Source organism: Mya arenaria, chromosome 13 (genome assembly GCF_026914265.1).
Source record: "Mya arenaria isolate MELC-2E11 chromosome 13, ASM2691426v1".
Lineage (NCBI taxonomy): Eukaryota > Metazoa > Mollusca > Bivalvia > Myida > Myidae > Mya > Mya arenaria.
This window is the reverse complement of record NC_069134.1, coordinates 16,628,455-16,649,204: the sequence shown is the minus strand read 5'-3', so window position 1 is coordinate 16,649,204 and position 20,750 is coordinate 16,628,455. Positions and strand designations below refer to the sequence as shown.

The window sequence follows — 20,750 nt, the reverse complement described above, 5'->3', positions numbered from 1 at the left end:
AACTGGTAAACAGGACGTTTTACCTGGGATACATTAACACAGACTATATCGATCTTTCTGTAGGGTTACTTTGACCTCTAATATTTCATGATATATATCTGAACCTTGCTCGTATAGGCCTTCCTAATATAAGTATATTTTTTTTTAAATTGTAACCTTAATTAATATGTTGATATAACACGTTCTGGTATGTATGTCAAATAACAAACAGGAAGTGACAAACGGTCTGTGTTAGGGGTCCCAGGGGTCGCGTGTTTGATAACAGGGCTTTTGAATGTTGAAGTTCTGTGTTTGTTTCCTACAGAAATCTTGTTATGACCCTATGCATGACCGCTTGTGACCTTTGTGCAATGTACAAACCCTGGGCTACGCAACTCGACCTTGTTTTTGTCATCATGGAGGAATTCTGGCAGCAGGTATAGTTACCATGGAAACACACACTGCCATAAATGAGGTCATTGTTTGTGATTCAAAAGTGTGTCCACTCAAACATTTTAAATGTCGTTTGACTTTTGAAAGCAAAAAACATGATACATATCCGACGTGTGCATATGTCTAAACATAATCATAGGCTTACGTGGATTAACGCTTATCATTTATGTGTTTCGTGATCACAGTCACAGTGTGTGTGTATGTATATATATATACCACGTGATAAATTGCGTCATAAATGCTACGTCGGAAGGCAAAATTTTGATTTGAAAAAATACTTAAAACAAAGATAACTTCACTATTTCTTCACCATTTTAAATAAAACAAAGCGCAGTCTACGGAGCTTACGGAGCCCTGTCCTCGGTCTTTACCAGAGTTTGATTGAGATTTTACTTTCTTAAAACACTTCGACAAACCTTTTCACAATACGGCCGTCTGACGGAGCACTGCCAAAACATGTTTTTTGTTAACAGGTTTGTCGAAGTGTTTGATGAAACTAATGACTTTATCTATTTTCGGTAATACACGAAATGCGGGGCTCGTTAAGAGGCATAGATTGCCCTTTGTTTCATTTAAAATGGTAATGTTAAAGAAAAGTTATCTTTGATTTAAGTCCTCATTTAAAGCAAAATGTTGCCTTCCGACGTAGCATATATGACGTAATTTATCACGTGGTATACACACACTAAGTCATGTAATTTAAGATGCGAAACCAATACACAATGTCGTAGCTGGGTACATGCGTTATAGCACACACATAACACATATGTATATTATATCCATCGTAAGTAATAAAGAATAACCGTTGTAAAATATGGCGATATATGAGCTTGTTTTCCTGTTATACTTGTATGTTAAACGTTGTATCCTTAAATTGTTGCGTATAGTTGCTGCAATACCGTGTAGAGTCGTATACGGTGTAGAATAACATAGCTAAGTACATGTAGAAAGTACACTACTTCATTCAAGTCCTTAGAATTCTCTAAAGTCTCGGGTGTTGCTTCAGGGGTGTGCACTGCGCTGTAAACATTTTGGTGATCGATAATGCATGTGTAGTTTGATTAACGTTTTTAAGTGTAGTGCTAAATATTGCATGTTTAAGAAAAACGGATGAGCATGTAAATCACATATGTTTGTATATCAAAAACAAATAGGTATTTGCTAGATTATTAGATTTCAATATAAATTTGAAAAATATGAATTTAAGTATGCTCAATTAACAAATAATTTGTTATTAATGCAGCGTATCGTCATGTTAAAAAAACAATAACATACAATCAACGCTGTATTTTATCCTTAAGGGCCTTCCACAATGCAAAAGTTGGTGGGGAAGGCCAAAAAATTCAAAAAAAGTTTTAAAAATTCATGCTTTATTTAGTTTTGAGGAACAATCTTTTTAGGGAGTAAAACATCCATCCTTTGTGACATGTTTTGGGGAATTAGGAGTTGACTAAATTTTACGAAAGAATATTTATCGGATTTTGGACAACTGACTATTTTGACACAAAAACGTATTCATTTTGTATAAAGACATTTCCGGAAAAATGCAAATGCTTTTTTAGCAATCTGATAAAAACTTCCTCGGTAAAATTCGCTCAACTCCTAATTACAGCTACACATGTTGCAACGGATATATGTATTATGCTCGCTTAATACTGAACCTCAAAACTAAATAAAAAATGATAGTTTTAAACATTTTATGTCTTGTCCTTGAAACGACTTTTGAACTGTGGAAGGCTTGAACTTCCTGTACACCCTAACCTTGACCTTTGCCCGTGTGTTACCAGGGAGACGAAGAGAAAGCGAAGGGGCTGACCCCGATGCCGATGATGGACAGAGAGAAGAAACATGAACTACCACAACTAGAGGTAAGGACGCTTGTCACACGGTTTCATTTAAAGTTTTTTATAGAGTAAACACATCCGAATGTAATACAATAAGAACCATTTTGAATGGATCTTGATACGATGTTGCCACTGCAACACTGTTTACGCTGATAAAAGAAAAGTGTACCTTCCATTGTCCGGCTCGTATGATTTATGCTACAATAATACACTTTACCGGGAGTCAAGTTGATATTATTGGAAAAGCATTTATGATACAACACACATGTATTATAATATATAATTTAACGAACTACTTTTACTAATGCACCGGCATATCCGAGGCTCGTCGGACGGCGGAGATGGACGAGTGGTGCCGATTATTATGAATCATGGTTTTAAAAAGTTGACAGCAGCTTCACAGTTTGTTTGTACGTTACAGGTGGGATTCCTGGTGGGGATCTGTTTGCCCTGCTACGAACTGATGGCACAGGTCCTGCCTGAAACTAAACCAATGAAGGACGGAGCACTGTAAGTATTAATTGGGTGGGAAAGTGAGTACAGCGTGGGGCATGAACCCACGACCGCCGGCGCATTAGCACGGTGCTCTAACCAAATTAGCTAACCGTGCGACTGGTTTCTACCCACCCACAATATACACTCCCCAATTAACCCCTAGGGCCGACCCAGGCACTCTTGACCTTTGCGTCGACACAAGTAATCATCTAAGAGTAAACCTCTAACCCACACACACACACACTAGTGTAGACAACGGTTTATGTTTCATGTCGCCTGCGATTATGGTGGACATTTAGGGATAATGTTGTCTTTCGTCGTTTGTGGCGTCAATATTGTATGTTCGCTCTCTAACTGAAGTGTTTATCATCCAATGTTTCCCAAACTTGGTTAGGATGTTGATTGACGTAATATATCGATTACTCAATCAGATCGCATCATTACTATCAGAGTTATTGCCCTTTAATTGTCCAGATTTGACCACATTCACTTTGTCCGTTCTCTGACTTGATAAATTCGTAATCAAATATTTATCAAACTTTGTTACGATATGTATGTGCTTAATATCCCGACACAGAGTTTGATAAACAGCCAGATCGCATACTAATACTTTTCACTTTGGAGTTACGGACCTTCATTTTATAAAACTGGACAAAAATTCACGTTGAATGTCCTCTTAATTTCTTGAGCATTTGTTTTCGAATTCTTAGCAAATGGAGTAAAAATGGTTACGGTACTAAGGCCTTAAAAATTAAATTGTGTGGTTCGGGTAACATGGTCCCCAAAAATAGGTAGGGTAGGTCGGGATTTTTTTATTTCTTTTAAAGTTTGGTACAGGTTTGTTTGCTTTGTTTTTGTCCTTTTTCAACAGAATTTCGGTTATATAAGGACATTGCTGAGCATCACTGCAGTTAGGTGGTGTGTCATTGCTAGTTTTGTTGCCATTCGTCACACACCTTCCGAAAGCAAAACATATTGATAATTAAATGTGACAATACTGACCTGCTTCAGCATCTCAAAACATTTCTCTGCCCTTCTCCAAGAAGTAAAGTTAGGAATAAATTATACTGTACAAATGGCAACATACCCAGGTTTCAGTCCCAGTTTAAAAGAAAGTCACATTTTGTCAGGAACCAGCCTATGTCAGAACTCCCAATATTTTATATTTCCTTTCTATACTAGTAGTATGTTTGCCCTGCTGCTATTTTATTTAAACTATTTTTTTATGATTGCATCTGACAACATGACAAGTGAAAAGGGTCATGCCTTGTCCTGCAGTGGTGGGTGAGGTATATTAAATTTAGACCGGCATTCAATCTTATGTGTGGGAAAACTTATACTATTATCCAGAGACATTTTGTTCCATTGTATATACCTTACTCTGAAGAGCGAAAAGTCGGAGAATTTCCCGATAAATTGTTCGAAAGGAATATCGTACAGCTGTTCTTCATACAAACGGGTCCATGGCCCCTTGTCGTCGGATGTTGACATGTCAATCTCGGATACAGATCCCGGCTCGAACAAAAACATTATCTCTACATCTTCGAAACTCATCTTGGGTGTTATGAGCTTAAACTCCCAACGTTCTGGGGTGGGTTTTTTCGCAAGTCGCACCAAAAAAACAGTAGGGTCGGCGATATTTTCCAGGTAGGGTCGGGTGACCCGAACCACACAATTATTTTTTTAGGCCTAAGTATTAGGGATTCTTTCTCATATTTTTTTTAAACCTAGAACGAAGCCAGATTGCAATATTCACTAATTGGCATTGACCTTCATTTCAAAGATTACACTAAAACAAAATTCATGTTCACTAGAAAACGCCGCGCTTTTGTTACAAAAGTTCATTTATTTCAAACATTAACTCATTTAACGGAATTCTAGTTTATAATAATTCAACGGCAACTATTAGTGTCTGAATAAGTTTCTTATGTTGCCCCAAGTAGTGTCATATTCACATATAATTTGCAACATCTTAACAATACAAGTTACATAAATTTTAACAACTCTCTCCCTTACCCTCTCAGGTCGAACATGAAGAAATGGAAGCAGCTGGCAGAGAAGCCCCGGGACGACGTGGAGGCGGAGCTGAGTATCGACATCTCGGAGCGCCGCCACAGCCTCATCCAGTACGGCGAACATCCAGAGGACGACTCCTCAACCGACTCCGAAAAACCGGAGGATATCGCTGAGGAAACGGAGAGCTGCGGAGAAGATAGGGACACAGACGTCAGTGGTAGCAGTCCCACCGCCAGCCACCAGGGGGAGGACAGTGTCTCCGATCACGTGCTTATACACGAGGATGACAGCGTCCATTGCGTCGAATGATGTTTGTCAGTTGAAATTGCTTTCTCAGACTATTTCACATCGAAAACAGGTGAAGCTGAAAGTGCTATTTGTTGGAATATTCACATAACTACGTTTTTGTATGATATGGTCAGACTCTTTACGGAAGATATATCAGATACCGGTATTTTACAAAAGGCATTCGAAAAGACTTGTCATTCCTTGAATCGTTGTGTGTAAATAGTGTCATCCGGCCATTCCTTGTATAAGAATAATGCATATCAGTAGTAGTATATCATCATATTGGAATGTTTTAAGACTTCCCTGTACAGTTAACTATACTGTGGAGTGAGGACAGTGCGAGGTCGTCTCAAAATACGGTGCTCTATGACAGCCTTGTTCGGGCTGGGTATTCGTGTAACGTACATTGCAACAAGCAGTGCGTTTGGACGACATTTAAGAATATCTATTTTGCAGATTTCGTTCTCATTGTAACGAGTTTTATTGTGGAAGGTTATAACTTGTTGCTGTTGATGTTAGAATATACTTGTAGTTATCGTTGAATTGAAATGAGTTCATTATTATCATTATTATTATTATTATTATTATTATCATTATTATTATTATTATTATTATTATTATTATTAGTATTATTATTATTATTATTATGTAACTATTATTGCATCGTGATGTATCTATTGACTTATATTTCACCTGCATTATTTGTAAATAGTATGTGACTATGTGACTGTTGTGGGCACTGTTTCCAGTATTCGCAGAGGCTCTAGTGGTTAACCCTGTGATAGCGTGTTGTAGGCGTCATTCCTCGACACCTGTTTGCCTGTGTATTCGTTGTATGTATTCGTTTCTTAGTCTCATAGATTTACGAAGACAAATATACTTTCATTGAGGGTACACTGACCTTTGTTTCGTTTTGTATTTAAGATTGTACATGGAAATAAACATGAAACGTGTGTGTGTAGTGTCAGTTCAAAACTATATATCATCGAGTCAAAACAGTCTATAAATTATGTCATGACCATGTTTTCATGTGGAGGTGGCCCCCGCCCCACCCCCGGCACAAAAAAGCGCGCCAATTTTCTTAAAGCGTATCACTATTACAATTTCACATGATTGTTATATATATATGAAGATATCCATGTATATCGCGCGAGTATTATATATTGATATTGTCCGACTTTTGAATTCAGAAATTAGGTCAACCAATATCACGTTTAGTGAAATCTAAATGTGTCACGAAGTAATACGAGCATTGGGTCAACAGAGTTTGGCAACAAATATTTGGATTAATTACAACTAGAAAAAGGGAGATAATTCATTATTTATTTAAACTTAATGCAGACAAGTTTCCACAATCGTAAATCAATAACACAAAACAATGACCAGTTGACATTTATAATTTATAGTGGTATATACAAAGCATACGTAGAGTCGACGTTTTGAAAGACAAGGTACCGGGAAGGTACCGTAGGGACTGCTGTTATAACTTAAACAAGAGATGTTAGTGAAACATTTATGCCCCCTTGGGAGCCAAATTGTTAGTAGGATTTGGACACTTAAATAAGATATGGACAATCAGAAAACCTTTTTTCAGCTTACAGTCACACTGACCTTGACCTTTGACCCACTGACCTCAAAATCAATAGGGTTCATCTGCTGGTCATGACCAATAAGCCTACCTAGTATGAGGTCCCTGGGTCAAAGCGTTCTCAAGTTATTGATCGGAAACCGTTTTTCATGTTAAGGTCACACTGACCTTGACCTTTGACCCACTGACCTCAAAATCAATAGGGTTCATCTGCTGGTCATGACCAATACACCTACCAAGTATGAGGTTCCTGGGTCAAAGCGTTCTCAAGTTATTGATCGGAAACCGTTTTTCATGTAAAGGTCACACTGACCTTGACCTTTGACCCACTGACCTCAAAATCAATAGGGTTCATCTGCTGGTGATGACCAATACACGTACCAAGTATGAGGTCCCTCGGTCAAAGCGTTCTCAAGTTATTGATCGGAAACCATTTGGTATTCCGACCGACCGACAGACAGACCGACCGACATGTGCAAAACAATATACCCCACTTTTTTCAAAAGGGGGCATAATAAAATATTAACAGTTTGAATATGATTGAAGTAGTACTAAAGATATCAGACAGCGTCTCTACTCCAGGTAATAACACGACAATAGTAGCGCAAGTGGATGTAAACACTAGTCCTCTTTCCTTAATCCATCCAAGGGCATATATCGGTCATATTTAAGCCAAGGTTAGGTATTGACGTGTTACTGCATGTGAGGTGCAGTGTGTATTGTCAAAGTGAACATGTTTACCATGTTTCATAAAAATAATTACCGGTATTTCAAGTTGCCAAAAAGTTCAAGTAATTACCAAAGTATTGGTTCACGAGGACAACAGCAAGGCTATCACAGTACCTCTTCTATTCAAAAAACAGAGGAGTGAAATAAACTTGGCAACTAGTTTGCCCTACAAAATATACAAGTGCATCTACTGATGGTTAGATTATTGGGGTTTCTGTTACTAGAACTCGAATAATAATTACATGTATGCAAAAATAGTTATATTAACAGTAATCTTGTGTAATATATCACATTCAAATTTAAACAATCATTATGACATAAAAACATTCTCCTGGTGTACAATAAAAACTCATACACTTTTAAACGTTCGGTATTATGTTGTTACTTTCTGACGATGTATTTCTTTCGTCCTAATTCCATTTCATTCAATAAGGAACTTATGACGGGAACGCTTAAGGAATCCGACCCGCAAATATGCTAATTTTCTATTCATCCATAATGTTAATTTTTGATGTGCGGTGATCCCAACTAATTTTGGAATCATTTGCAATTTTTAAATCCAATAAAGCTTTATATATTTTCTACACATCAAACTCGTTCAAGTGTTTCCAAAGTGATAAAGGGTCACCAGACATCAAAACTCCAGATATCTTTATATTAGACACCTTATAATTATGCAAAAGAGATAATGTCAACTGGACACTACCAAGAGATCCACATAAGTCATTAGAATTATGACTACTATAACACTACGAATTCCTCAGAGTCCACCGTGGATGACCGTACTTTGCCGTTCTCGTCCCTAACCACGTGACGTATCACAAGAGAGCGTTCTATGCTCATACTGAGGTCACTCGTGTCAAGGTCAGCGCCCCGTCCCTCGCTGAACACGAACATCGGGTAGATGCCACCGCCATTCTTAGTTGTGCTCGCCATCTGGAAGGAAGGGAAAGGGAGTTTGGATTTTCATGAAGAAATTCTATTGAAATAACAATAAATACAATATAATACTATAATAATTCAAAAGCAGTGTGACTCACTCAGGAACTCAAAAATAAACATACAAAAGTATGCAATGTATTCTCATGAAATGTCATGTCACACAAATAAAAGGACAGGCGTGTTGCTGAAAGTAACTTTAAGTAGCATATGCCTATTTCTGTTCTCCAGCATGAATACAGTCACCATTGCTGCGAACATATATTAGCAAAGCAGTATCATGATGTATGCACTGACATGAAGGTGCATGTACAATCTAGTTTTCGATCAGTGAGATAAACATTGACTTATGTCTCAAAAATATGTCATCCTATTACTACTGAAGGACAATTAAGATATTTATTAAAGTACAAGACCACAGGTTATCAGATAATTACACAATAGAGGTGACATATTATACATGTACAGTAGATCAGATAATTACACAATAGAGGTGACATATTATACATGTACAGTAGATATAAAATGTATATACTTTTGATTAAAATACGATACATAGTTGATGCAAAATGTTTTAGTTATTTACCATTGTATTTTTCAATATCTTTTTTGAAAGATGACAATGGTTGTTGTCAAAGTTGAGACCTTGACATTTGACCAGGTCCTCTAACATAGTAGGGAGGTTGGTTACCTCAGATTACCCCTATTGCTTTTCAGGTCAAAGGTCAAAGTTGCAATGACCTTTAACACAAGTTTGTCCGATTGGCAACTACAGAATGCTCGGACCTACTGTCCTCAAACTTGGTAGGAGTTATGAATTGCAGATGACCCCAATTGATTTTCAGTTCAGGAGGTCAAGGTTACAGTAACATTGAACACAAAAACCGTGTCCGATGCGGTTATCAATTAAAAGGTCACAGTGACCTTAAACACAAGAACCTTGTCTTAGCAATGTAAAGAGAATGTTTAGACCTAAGGTCCATCAATCGGACAAGGTTTGATTAACCAATTGATGGACTCACATGCGCAAAGCAATTCTCCCCCCCTCCTAGTGTGATGGAGGCATAAAATGAGTTGGCCAGGGGTCATAGAAAATTATATTAGATATGGGTAAAGAAAGATACACTAGACACTACTGCTTTTGTGGTGGTAATATATACCAAATATCAAAATGTTATCTATAAAACTGTGGGAGATGTTCGCTCCATGAACAGTAAAGACAAAAGCATAAATTATATTCAAGGGCACATACCTCTAAGAGAAAAGAAAAAAAGAAAAGTGATCAAAACTAACATTAAATTGAAATTGTTATGTACAACGCATTAATTACTTATGTATCACATCGCTTTCAACATACTAGACTGTACCTTTCAAACTTTTTGTGAACTTTTCCAATTCTAAAATTTACTGGGTCTGTCTACCACATTAAACCCAGTAAATTTGAAAATAGCATCAGTATATTTATCTGTACTAATCATATGACTTTCACATGCTAAATTTTCAGTTTTAGACTTGGAAAACATTATGCGCTATTTTAAACGGGTCAATTCAACTGAGACAGCAACAAAATATTCTTTAAACATGTAAAGTGATGTATTATCGCCCTTATAATAGCTCGGATTGACAATTCTAGACTAGTTTTAAGGAAATACTGCATTTGCCAATTTTGGAACCGTCTGGTGTCTACATGAAGTCCCTTTAAGACACCAATACAACTAAAACAACAAGGACATGCAAAAGGTTCAAAAGCAAAAATACAAACAAACTAGATGGACAATACAAGATGTTCAGTTGAACACCATTTTCAATGAATGCCTAGCCTAGGGCTTACCAACCATGAAAAAATGAAGGAAGCAATAGCAGGTATCACTACACTGTAGTATCCCAAACGTTTGGAAAGAAACCAAAATTTAACTTTAACCTTTTTAAAATTATTAAACTTACAAATCTTTCTTTTTACTTTTCATGACAAGAATATTTTCTTATTCTTTGAATATGATACAAGTACTGACCTGTTTGGTGTACTCTATAAAGCGGTCGAAGTCTTGCTTATTTCTGCAGTAGAACCCGACAGTGGCGCTCGGGTCCATCTTGTTTAGTGAGATCTTACGTGGGGAGAAACAGTGGTATGTCTGCAACAATCAAGCAAGTGAATAACTTAGGCTATCTAGGAGTTAAAAAATATTTTTTTGAGTTACGTGACAAAATTCCAAGTAAAGTTGGATGAGACTTTGGCTACTAAGGTACTTTGTTGGAGCTCTCATAACCTAAGAGATAAATTTGTAATTATATTCTAATAAAACTCTGTCAGATAATCATCTTATTAAAGCATTAAAACTAAAATAACAAAAACAAACTTCAATCTTTTTTTATAAAAAATGTTCTTTGAATTCTGCTTTAAAAACTGTAAATATTATTTCATCAGTGTGATTAAACAACACTTAATCATTTGAGAAAAATTGATTGCAAAATGGTGGTGTCAGCACTTGTGTTAACAGTAGGGAGAGAATGGTAATTGGAAATGGGTGAATACTTTATATGAAAGCTAAATATTGGTAAAATTGTTGAGATCAACTTTAAACAAAAAAAATGATAAAACTTAAATTTTCTTTTATCTGAAATAAAAATACTAAAGACAAATGATAAATGGATTAGTCATATTTCTTACATGCTATCCCAGCTTTTTCAATGGCAACTCTACTGGTAAATGGAAACTCTACTGGTAAGTGGAAACTGGTAAGTGGAAACTCTACTGGTAAGTGGGAAATTTACTGGTAAGTGGAAACTTTACTGGTAAGTGGAAACTCTACTGGTAAATGGAAAATCTACTGGTAAGTGGAAAATCTACTGGTAAGTGGAAACTTTACTGGTAAGTGGAAACTTTACTGGTAAGTGGAAACTCTACTGGTAAGTGGAAACTTTACTGGTAAGTGGAAACTTTACTGGTCAGTGGGAACTCTACTGGTAATTGGAAACACTACTGGTAATTGGAAACACGGAAACTCTACTGGTAAGTGGAAACTTTACTGGTAAGTGGAAAATCTACTGGTAAGTGGAAACTTTACTGGTAAGTGGAAACACTACTGGTGAATTAGAACTTTACTGGTAAGTGGAAATTCTACTGGCGAATTAGAACTTTAATGGTAAGTGGAAATTCTACTGGTAAATCAGAACTTTACTGATAAGTGGAAACTTTACTGGTAAGTGGAAACTCTACTGGTGAATTAGAACTTTACTGGTAAGTGGAAATTCTACTGGCGAATTAGAACTTTACTGGTAAGTGGAAACTTTACTGGTAAATCAGAACTTTACTGGTAAGTGGAAACTTTACTGGTAAGTGGAAACTCTACTGGTAAATCAGTACTTTACTGGTAAGTGGAAACTCTGCTGGTGAATTAGAACTTTACTGGTAAGTGGAAACTTTACTGGTAAGTGGAAACTCTACTGGTGAATTAGAACTTTACTGGTAAGTGGAAATTCTACTGGTGAATTAGAACTTTACTGGTAAGTGGAAATTCTACTGGTAAATCAGAACTTTACTGGTAAGTGGAAACTTTACTGGTAAGTGGAAACTCTACTGGTGAATTAGAACTTTACTGGTAAGTGGAAATTCTACTGGTGAATCAGAACTTTACTGGTAAGTGGAAATTCTACTGGTAAATAAGAACTTTACTGGTAAGTGGAAACTTTACTGGTAAGTGGAAACTCTACTGGTGAATTAGAACTTTACTGGTAAGTGGAAATTCTACTGGTGAATCAGAACTTTACTGGTAAGTGGAAACTTTACTGGTAAGTGGAAACTCTATTGGTGAATTAGAATTTTACTGGTAAGTGGAAACTTTACTGGTAAGTGGAAACTTTACTGGTGAGTGGAAATTCTACTGGTGAATTAGAACTTTACTGGTAAGTGGAAACTCTACTGGTGAATTAGAACTTTACTGATAAGTGGAAATTCTACTGGTGAATTAGAACTTTACTGGTAAGTGGAAACTCTACTGGTAAGTGTAAACTCTACTGGTGAATTAGAACTTTACTGGTAAGTGGAAATTCTACTGGTGAATTAAAACTTTACTGGTAAGTGGAAACTCTACTGGTGAATTAGAACTTTACTGGTAAGTGGAAATTCTACTGGTGAATCAGAACTTTACTGGTAAGTGGAAACTTTACTGGTGAGTGGAAACTCTACTGGTGAATTAGAACTTTACTGGTAAGTGGAAATTCTACTGGTGAATTAGAACTTTACTGGTAAGTGGAAACTCTACTGGTGAATTAGAACTTTACTGGTAAGTGGAAATTCTACTGGTAAATCAGAACTTTACTGGTAAGTGGAAACTTTACTGGTAAGTGGAAACTCTACTGGTGAATTAGAACTTTACTGGTAAGTGGAAATTCTACTGGTAACTCAGAACTTTACTGGTAAGTGGAAACTTTACTGGTAAGTGGAAACTCTACAGGTGAATTAGAACTTTACTGGTAAGTGGAAATTCTACTGGTGAATTAAAACTTTACTGGTAAGTGGAAACTCTACTGGTGAATTAGAACTTTACTGGTAAGTGGAAATTCTACTGGTGAATCAGAACTTTACTGGTAAGTGGAAACTTTACTGGTAAGTGGAAACTCTACTGGTGAATTAGAACTTTACTGGTAAGTGGAAATTCTACTGGTGAATTAGAACTTTACTGGTAAGTGGAAACTCTACTGGTGAATTAGAACTTTACTGGTAAGTGGAAATTTTACTGGTGAATTAGAACTTTACTGGTAAGTGGAAACTCTACTGGTGAATTAGAACTGTACTGGTAAGTGGAAATTCTACTGGTAAATCAGAACTTTACTGGTAAGTGGAAACTTTACTGGTAAGTGGAAACTCTACTGGTGAATTAGAACTTCACTGGTAAGTGGAAATTCTACTGGTAAATCAGAACTTTACTGGTAAGTGGAAACTTTACTGGTAAGTGGAAACCCTACTGGTGAATTAGAACTTTACTGGTAAGTGGAAATTCTACTGGTGAATTAGAACTTTACTGGTAAGTGGAAACCCTACTGGTGAATTAGAACTTTACTGGTAAGTGGAAACTCTACTGGTGAATTAGAACTTTACTGGTAAGTGGAAATTCTACTGGTAAATCAGAACTTTACTGGTAAGTGGAAACTTTACTGGTAAGTGGAAACTCTACTGGTGAATTAGAACTTTACTGGTAAGTGGAAATTCTACTGGTGAATCAGAACTTTACTGGTAAGTGGAAACTTTACTGGTAAGTGGAAACCCTACTGGTGAATTAGAACTTTACTGGTAAGTGGAAATTCTACTGGTGAATTAGAACTTTACTGGTAAGTGGAAACTTTACTGGTAAGTGGAAACTCTACTGATAAGTGGAAACTCTACTGGTAAATGGAAAATCTACTGGTGAATTAGAACTTTACTGGTAAGTGGAAACTTTACTGGTAAGTGGAAACTCTACTGGTGAATTAGAACTTTACTGGTAAGTGGAAATTCTACTGGTGAATTAGAACTTTACTGGTAAGTGGAAACTTTACTGGTAAGTGGAAACTCTACTGGTGAATTAGAACTTTACTGGTAAGTGGAAACTCTACTGGTGAATTAGAACTTTACTGGTAAGTGGAAATTCTACTGGTAAATCAGAACTTTACTGGTAAGTGGAAACTTTACTGGTAAGTGGAAACTCTACTGGTGAATTAGAACTTTACTGGTAAGTGGAAATTCTACTGGTAACTCAGAACTTTACTGGTAAGTGGAAACTTTACTGGTAAGTGGAAACTCTACTGGTGAATTAGAACTTTACTGGTAAGTGGAAATTCTACTGATAAATCAGAACTTTACTGGTAAGTGGAAATTCTACTGATAAATCAGAACTTTACTGGTAAGTGGAAACTCTACTGGTAAATCAGAACTTTACTGGTAAGGGGAAACTCTACTGGTAAATCAGAACTTTACTGGTAAGTGGAAACTCTACTGGTAAATCAGAACTTTACTGGTGAGGGGAAATTCTACTGGTAAATCAGAACTTTACTGGTAAGGGGAAACTCTACTGGTAAATCAGAACTTTACTGGTGAGTGGAAACTCTACTGGTAAATCAGAACTTTACTGGTGAGGGGAAACTCTACTGGTAAATCAGAACTTTACTGGTAAGTGGAAACTCTGCTGGTAAATCAGAACTTTACTGGTAAGTGGAAACTCTACTGGTAAATCAGAACTTTACTGGTAAGTGGAAACTCTACTGGTAAATCAGAACTTTACTGGTAAGGGGAAACTCTACTGGTAAATCAGAACTTTACTGGTAAGTGGAAACTCTACTGGTAAATCAGAACTTTACTGGTAAGGGGAAACTCTACTGGTAAATCAGAACTTTACTGGTAAGGGGAAACTCTACTGGTAAATCAGAACTTTACTGGTAAGGGGAAACTCTACTGGTAAATCAGAACTTTACTGGTAAGTGGAAACTCTACTGGTAAATCAGAACTTTACTGGTGAGTGGAAACTCTACTGGTAAATCAGAACTTTACTGGTGAGTGGAAACTCTACTGGTAAATCAGAACTTTACTGGTGAGTGGAAACTCTACTGGTAAATCAGAACTTTACTGGTAAGTGGAAACTCTGCTGGTAAATCAGAACTTTACTGGTAAGAGGAAACTCTACTGGTAAGTGGATGGTAAACAAGCTTGTTTGGTAAATTATTAACCATATATTTTCATCCTGACTGACCTCTATTTTGAAGTCCCTCTTCTGTGTATCCACATAGTCCTGACAGAAATGGGGGTCCAAGTAAATCAGTTTGTCATCTGAAATAAAAAACAACTATGCTGTTTCTCTACCTTGTTATCATTATTACAATATAAATACATGTAATAATTCATTATAAAAACACTCAAGGTTAAGTTCAAGAAATAGTTCACTCATTGAAACTTTTGATACACATAGCTTTATAACACTGTCAATTATAACTGCTGATTACTTTCATTTAGAATTTACTAAATTCATAAAATTGGTATAGATTTCTTCAAAATACCAGAAGTCTGTGTTCTATTAGTTTGACTTACAAGCCATATGACACATTGTACATACTGATAATATATGAAATAAATAACATACATAATATGTCTTCTGTTGTGCTGTTTTGTTTTTCTTATCAGGCGAAAAAAATAATATTGTTTTTGATTTCATGGCCGAAAATATACAGCAGGTAGATTTAGGAATTTTTCATTTATTTTCTTAGTTAAGATGTATCTAATATCATTTTCATACTAAGAACAATTGCAATTTGGATACAGGATAACTTCACATTTCTTTTCCATTCAAGAAACTTACAAAATGGTATCTCAAAAGCAGAAAGAAAAAACAAACGAATAAAAAGTCAGAAACTGTTTGTCTGCTGGCAATAAAATAATTATGGTCAAGTGCCAACAAAAAAGAGATGGTCAGGAAACACTTAACAAACAGTTTTTTGCTATGTCTTTAAAAGTTATTTCTAAAAACAGGTGTTTCTCATTTTAGACATAAACATGTCCATGTGTCAATCGTTTACCATGCTTGAAAATTTCATAGAATATTATCAATCATAATCATCAAACAATGAATCAAAGAAGGGTTCAATTACCTTTAAAAAAACACAATAAAAATAAATGTTTCAAAAGCAACTGACCCTGCCATCCAATGAAGTTCAAGGAATGCTTTGGTTTTCCACCAATCAAACCGATGCAGTTTTCCTGTGCCACAAGGTTCTTCACACACTGAGTGTAAATCGGGTTAAACTCCTCCCCTCCCAGCCGCACTGGTATCAGAATGATTACAGATCTCTTCCACTCCTTGCTGCCTGGGTCAACAGGGTTTTTAGAGCCCGCATCACCCACATGGGTGTCCTGACTGCTGTGGGAATCGTGGGAACCCGTAAGGTTTCTGGGCCGAGCGGTACACATGTTGATGACGTCTTGTTTGTATACTAAAAAAGAACATTACACATGTCAAGGAGTGTAAAACATCTGTAGTATCTATTTTTATTAAATAATATCCATTATTTCTTAGTAATGATGACACTGTGTTCCCTTCCATACAATAAACAATGTATATGGAAGCTAAACAGTTAAAGGCTTTTGTGAAGGGCTTAACCCAAGGTTTTTTATTGGGCGGGGTGCTGCAGAAAAGGGACAGGATGTTAAGGGTCAAAAGGGCACTTTGTATGATTATCAATCATTTAAAAAAGGCAGAAGGGTGCACATGCTGATCTCCATTAGATGTGTGCTACCAAAGAATGACAGGGTGTAGAACGCTCCTATAACTCATCAGCTAAAACTCTACACTAACAGCAGTACAAGTGAATGCCTTTCACCCAACACTGAAAAGGTTGTTGGTTTCTAGTCCTTCTAAGAGCATGTTAAGCTTTATAAAATGGACAACTGTATTGGCTTTCACCCAGGTAATAAATTTGAGAATATCTTCACAACTGGGGTAAAATAAATTGGAATTATCTTGACCAACACTGTTTCTATAAGGTTGATAAATCATTAGAAACAGAATTGTGTACTGTATCCTTGAACTAAAACTGATACCTGTACAATCCTGAGCAACATAAACGCAGATATCCTTTAGTACAGGCTGAGAACTGGCAGCTCTTTCCATTGCATCTCTGAAATAAACATTGGCAAAAGATTCCTGTAGTATAATGAAATTTTTAATTTTATTATTCTTAACTAATAAATGAATAAATGGTCAAAATAAGTGTATTTGGTAAACAACTATAATGTACAGACTGTATGGAAAATATATTTGTTTTCTATAAACATAAAAATCCAAATGGAGAAAATGGATTTAATATTATAAATACAAAAGTTTAGTACTATGAATGATGAAAAATGTTTTATCAAGTAAAGAAATAATACATTATCACACAACCATTTGCTGGTTTTCCCATTTTGACAAATACTGTTGCAGTAAAAACTAGAAATGTGTCCATAGGACACGGATGCCCCCACTTCGGTTTTTTGTCACAGAAAATAAGCCATAATGATTTTTGAAGTATTTTTGGCAAAAAAGGGCCGTAACTCCTAAATGACTAAAGCGATTTCCATGACTATCGAACTTGATCAAGATATTATGGTCACAACCATGTGTTCAAAGTTTGGTGAGGATTGGACAAACAGTTTTCAAGAATTAGATCGGAAACAATCTTCGGGACGTATTTTTCAAGTCTTTTTTTGCAAATAAAGGGCCGTAACTCCTAAATGACAAAAGCGATTTCCATGGCTATCGAACTTGATCAAGATATTATGGTCACAATCATGTATGTAAAGTTTGGTGAGGATTGGACACATACTTTTCAAGAATTAGATTGGAAACATATATTTTTGAAGTATTTTTTGGCAAAAAAGGGCCGTAACTCCTAAATGACTAAAGCGATTTCCATGACTATCGAACTTGATCAAGATATTATGGTCACAAACATGTGTTTAAAGTTTGGTGAGGATTGGACAAACGGTTTTCAAGAATTAGATCGGAAACAATCTTCGGGACATACGTACGTACGTACGTACGGACAGACAGACAGACGTACGTACGGACAAGGGCAACCCTATATGCCGCCACTTTGTGGGGGCATAAAAAGGTATTCTTTTGAGATACATGTACCACTATTTAAGAAATACCTCAGAATATAGGCGACAGATGATGGTCCATACCATTCCCCTGGTTGTTTGCCAAAGGTTTTTCCAATCTCTGCTAGACGATGGACAGAGAAAGGACACTGGTCGCTGTTTGAATCACCAAACCATTGAATGATCATACGGTAGAATGTCTCCTGTTCTTTGCTCTGAGTATGCACCCTCCAATCTGAAAAAGTGTACAAAACGTTCAGAACATTTGAACATTTTTATATTGTTCAGAATCATTTCACATTTTAATGCAATTATGTGATTTTTTAAAAATAAATAGAAGAATATTTGCCAAAAATATGGGGACCCTTTTATCAATGATTGCACCATACACCTTTTCTGAATCAACATGTATACAAAATGAACTTTTTACTAAATAAGTTCATAACTATAAAGAATATAATTTTCCACAAATCAGTACATTTCATATACATGGATGTTATTTAAGGAAAAAAGATTACATTTGTGTATAAAATTTAGTTATTAAAAAAGTGGCATGTACATGTAGTCAATCCAGAGATGTATTATTGCATATACAGAAACAACTAAGTAGTGCATACCTCTTCCCAGGAAATGAATAATAAAAGCCTGGGCAAGCATCATTTGACTACTACGCAGCATACAGCCCCAGCCACAGTCCGTTGTAAAACGTGTATTAGGTAGAGCCTGGAAGTCCCGGCGGTATGTGAACCAGAGTCGACTCTGAAAGTCTTGTTTAAACTGCTCCATGCTGTGTGGGAGATTGTGAACAACAGACCCAGGCTCTAGGTCATCATCTGAAATATTCACAATGGGGTTATGCATGTTAGTGTGGGATATTATGCTAATTAATATATATAACACAACAATCAAAAGTACAGGGGAAATAATTATTATTATATCTTATGTTTGAAATCTGCATTGAATGTAAGGTAGAGGGGTGGGCGATAGAAGGTGCTGTTATTGTTTTAACTTTACATCTCTACCTCTACCTCTATTTCATGTAAACTAAATTTTCCCATTGATTCATGTTTTGTTGTCATCTTGTTAGGTTAATTTCTTCAACAATAAAAAATATTATATAAAGATTTATAAAGCAGACATGAATAACACAAATACCATCTGGTCTTCTGGTGTAGCAACTTCCCAGTAGAAATATTGGACTGTCCTTTTCAAAACTTGTCTTTGGCTTCAATGTCCAACCTGAAGATATGAACGTAATACAGGTTTTAGCTAAAGATTTATGGAAGGGTGTTGTTCCCTGTCCTTTTCAAATATTTCTTTTGTTTTGATTTAAACTTATGATATGACTTAAAATACACACATAATTTACATACAATACATATATGGAAGCTGAAACTTCAATATATACTATAAATTTTCTGTCAATGTTCAAATTCATCACAGCTCGATACAAAATGCCCTTTTCCCCATTAACAGCCAACCTCTTTTCTGCTGCACCCTGCCCTTTTTCAAAACCTTGCTACAATAGTTTAATAGCTAATGTTTAAAAACGACTGATAAATAAATTTAGTCTTTAATTGTTTAGATGATTTTGAATGCTAGAATTATTGAACAAACTACTGAACAAGTATGTGTTCATTTCCATAAAAATCACAGAGGTCAAATTAGTTGAAATCACATTAAAATGTAAGTATTCAATTGTATTTTAATGGCAGAAAACAGTCATCAAAATTAGACTTTTGGATAAACAAGCCTGAAGTCTTATACTTTAGCTTGGTATCAAATTTTTGAACAAGCCCTGCTAAATGAATTTCATAATTATAGCAAGCCCGGAAGACATTTTACCATTGTAGGGCTTGCAGGCTTGTGTTAATTTTGTCAACTAACAAAATACTGAATGAACACAAGGTTAACAAAAATATCAAAAACTCAATGGTCACTAATTTTGTTCCATATTTTGTTAGTAATGTTTAGTTTATTAGATACAAATATGCATTAAATCATTAAAATTATACAGAATTGCTTACCATACTTCACGTTATTCCAGACTGATAATAATTTATTCTTCACTTTTTCTGATTGTTCTATTTCATTTTCCAATGATTCCTTTGACCTTTGCCTTTTTGATAAAATGTTTTGAAATGGTTGAGCAGACTGTTTAAGGTAATTTGGTTTAAAAAAGGCAGTTCGCCTATGTGGACTGGAATGTAATTGTGAGTTGTGTTCTCCTAATCTGCCGGCATCTTTACAGTCCAGGCACCCACACTGAGTAATGCTTTGTCCTGAAAGACCTGAATTATCGGATATATCTGATGAAACCTGTTGAACATTCTCATGTTTTTGTCTTCGCTTGTGCTTCTTTTGCTGCATTTTCGCATGGGAATTAGTTTTTTCGACAAACTGATCCGGAGGTACAGAAAATAACAATGGACGTGCAGATATGTTAGGATTATCCATCTCGATACTTTTATTAAGTTTTACCCGAGTAATTTTGACTTCAGGCGGTTCCTGTATAGTGCTCAGTTTTGCTGGACTGAGCAACATGTCAGTTCTACTTCTTGTTTCACCTAAATTTCTCGGACTTTCTGGAATCAACTCACTCCACGAATCCAACGACTGCACATCATCGGAATGTTTTCTAGACCGAATTGCATAATTACTATCTGAAGATCCTGCCATCTTCTTCAAAGATATGCTTAATCCGACAATTACTACATCCGTCTATTTTTGACAGCTTGTTCATCCACCATTTTGAATTGTCACATGATTACACATGATTATTTGTTACTGCGTTCCTGCTTACGGTTCATTTCAT

The 20,750-nt window shown here is 36.0% G+C and overlaps 2 protein-coding genes across 13 annotated transcripts in view; one reads left to right on the top strand and one right to left on the bottom strand.

Moving 5' to 3' along the window:
- The window catches only part of LOC128214242 (probable 3',5'-cyclic phosphodiesterase pde-5), a 53,682-nt gene extending 47,654 nt beyond the window's left edge, over positions 1–6,028 (top strand). For 11 of the 12 annotated variants that reach the window (XM_052920609.1, XM_052920607.1, XM_052920611.1 and 8 more), the window contains 3 exons: positions 2,220–2,300; positions 2,698–2,786; positions 4,796–6,028. In XM_052920609.1, the coding sequence (XP_052776569.1) occupies positions 2,220–2,300; positions 2,698–2,786; positions 4,796–5,096 (471 nt within the window). In that variant the 3' untranslated portion in view covers positions 5,097–6,028. Of the gene's footprint in view, positions 1–304; positions 417–2,219; positions 2,301–2,697; positions 2,787–4,795 lie in introns of all 12 variants that reach the window. The other variant, XM_052920605.1, reaches the window with a different exon arrangement.
- Positions 6,029–6,384: 356 nt separating this feature from the next.
- LOC128214942 (cysteine protease ATG4C-like) lies at positions 6,385–20,690 on the bottom strand. The gene is made up of 9 exons (XM_052921664.1): positions 19,963–20,690; positions 19,091–19,174; positions 18,553–18,768; positions 17,987–18,170; positions 16,895–16,971; positions 15,991–16,287; positions 15,054–15,130; positions 10,344–10,463; positions 6,385–8,328 (listed from the first exon to the last, which is right to left on the bottom strand). Exons 1-9 carry the CDS (start codon positions 20,612–20,614, stop codon positions 8,134–8,136), a joined length of 1,902 nt encoding a protein of 633 aa, XP_052777624.1. The 5' UTR covers positions 20,615–20,690; the 3' UTR covers positions 6,385–8,133.
- Between the last annotated feature and the right edge of the window lie 60 nt (positions 20,691–20,750).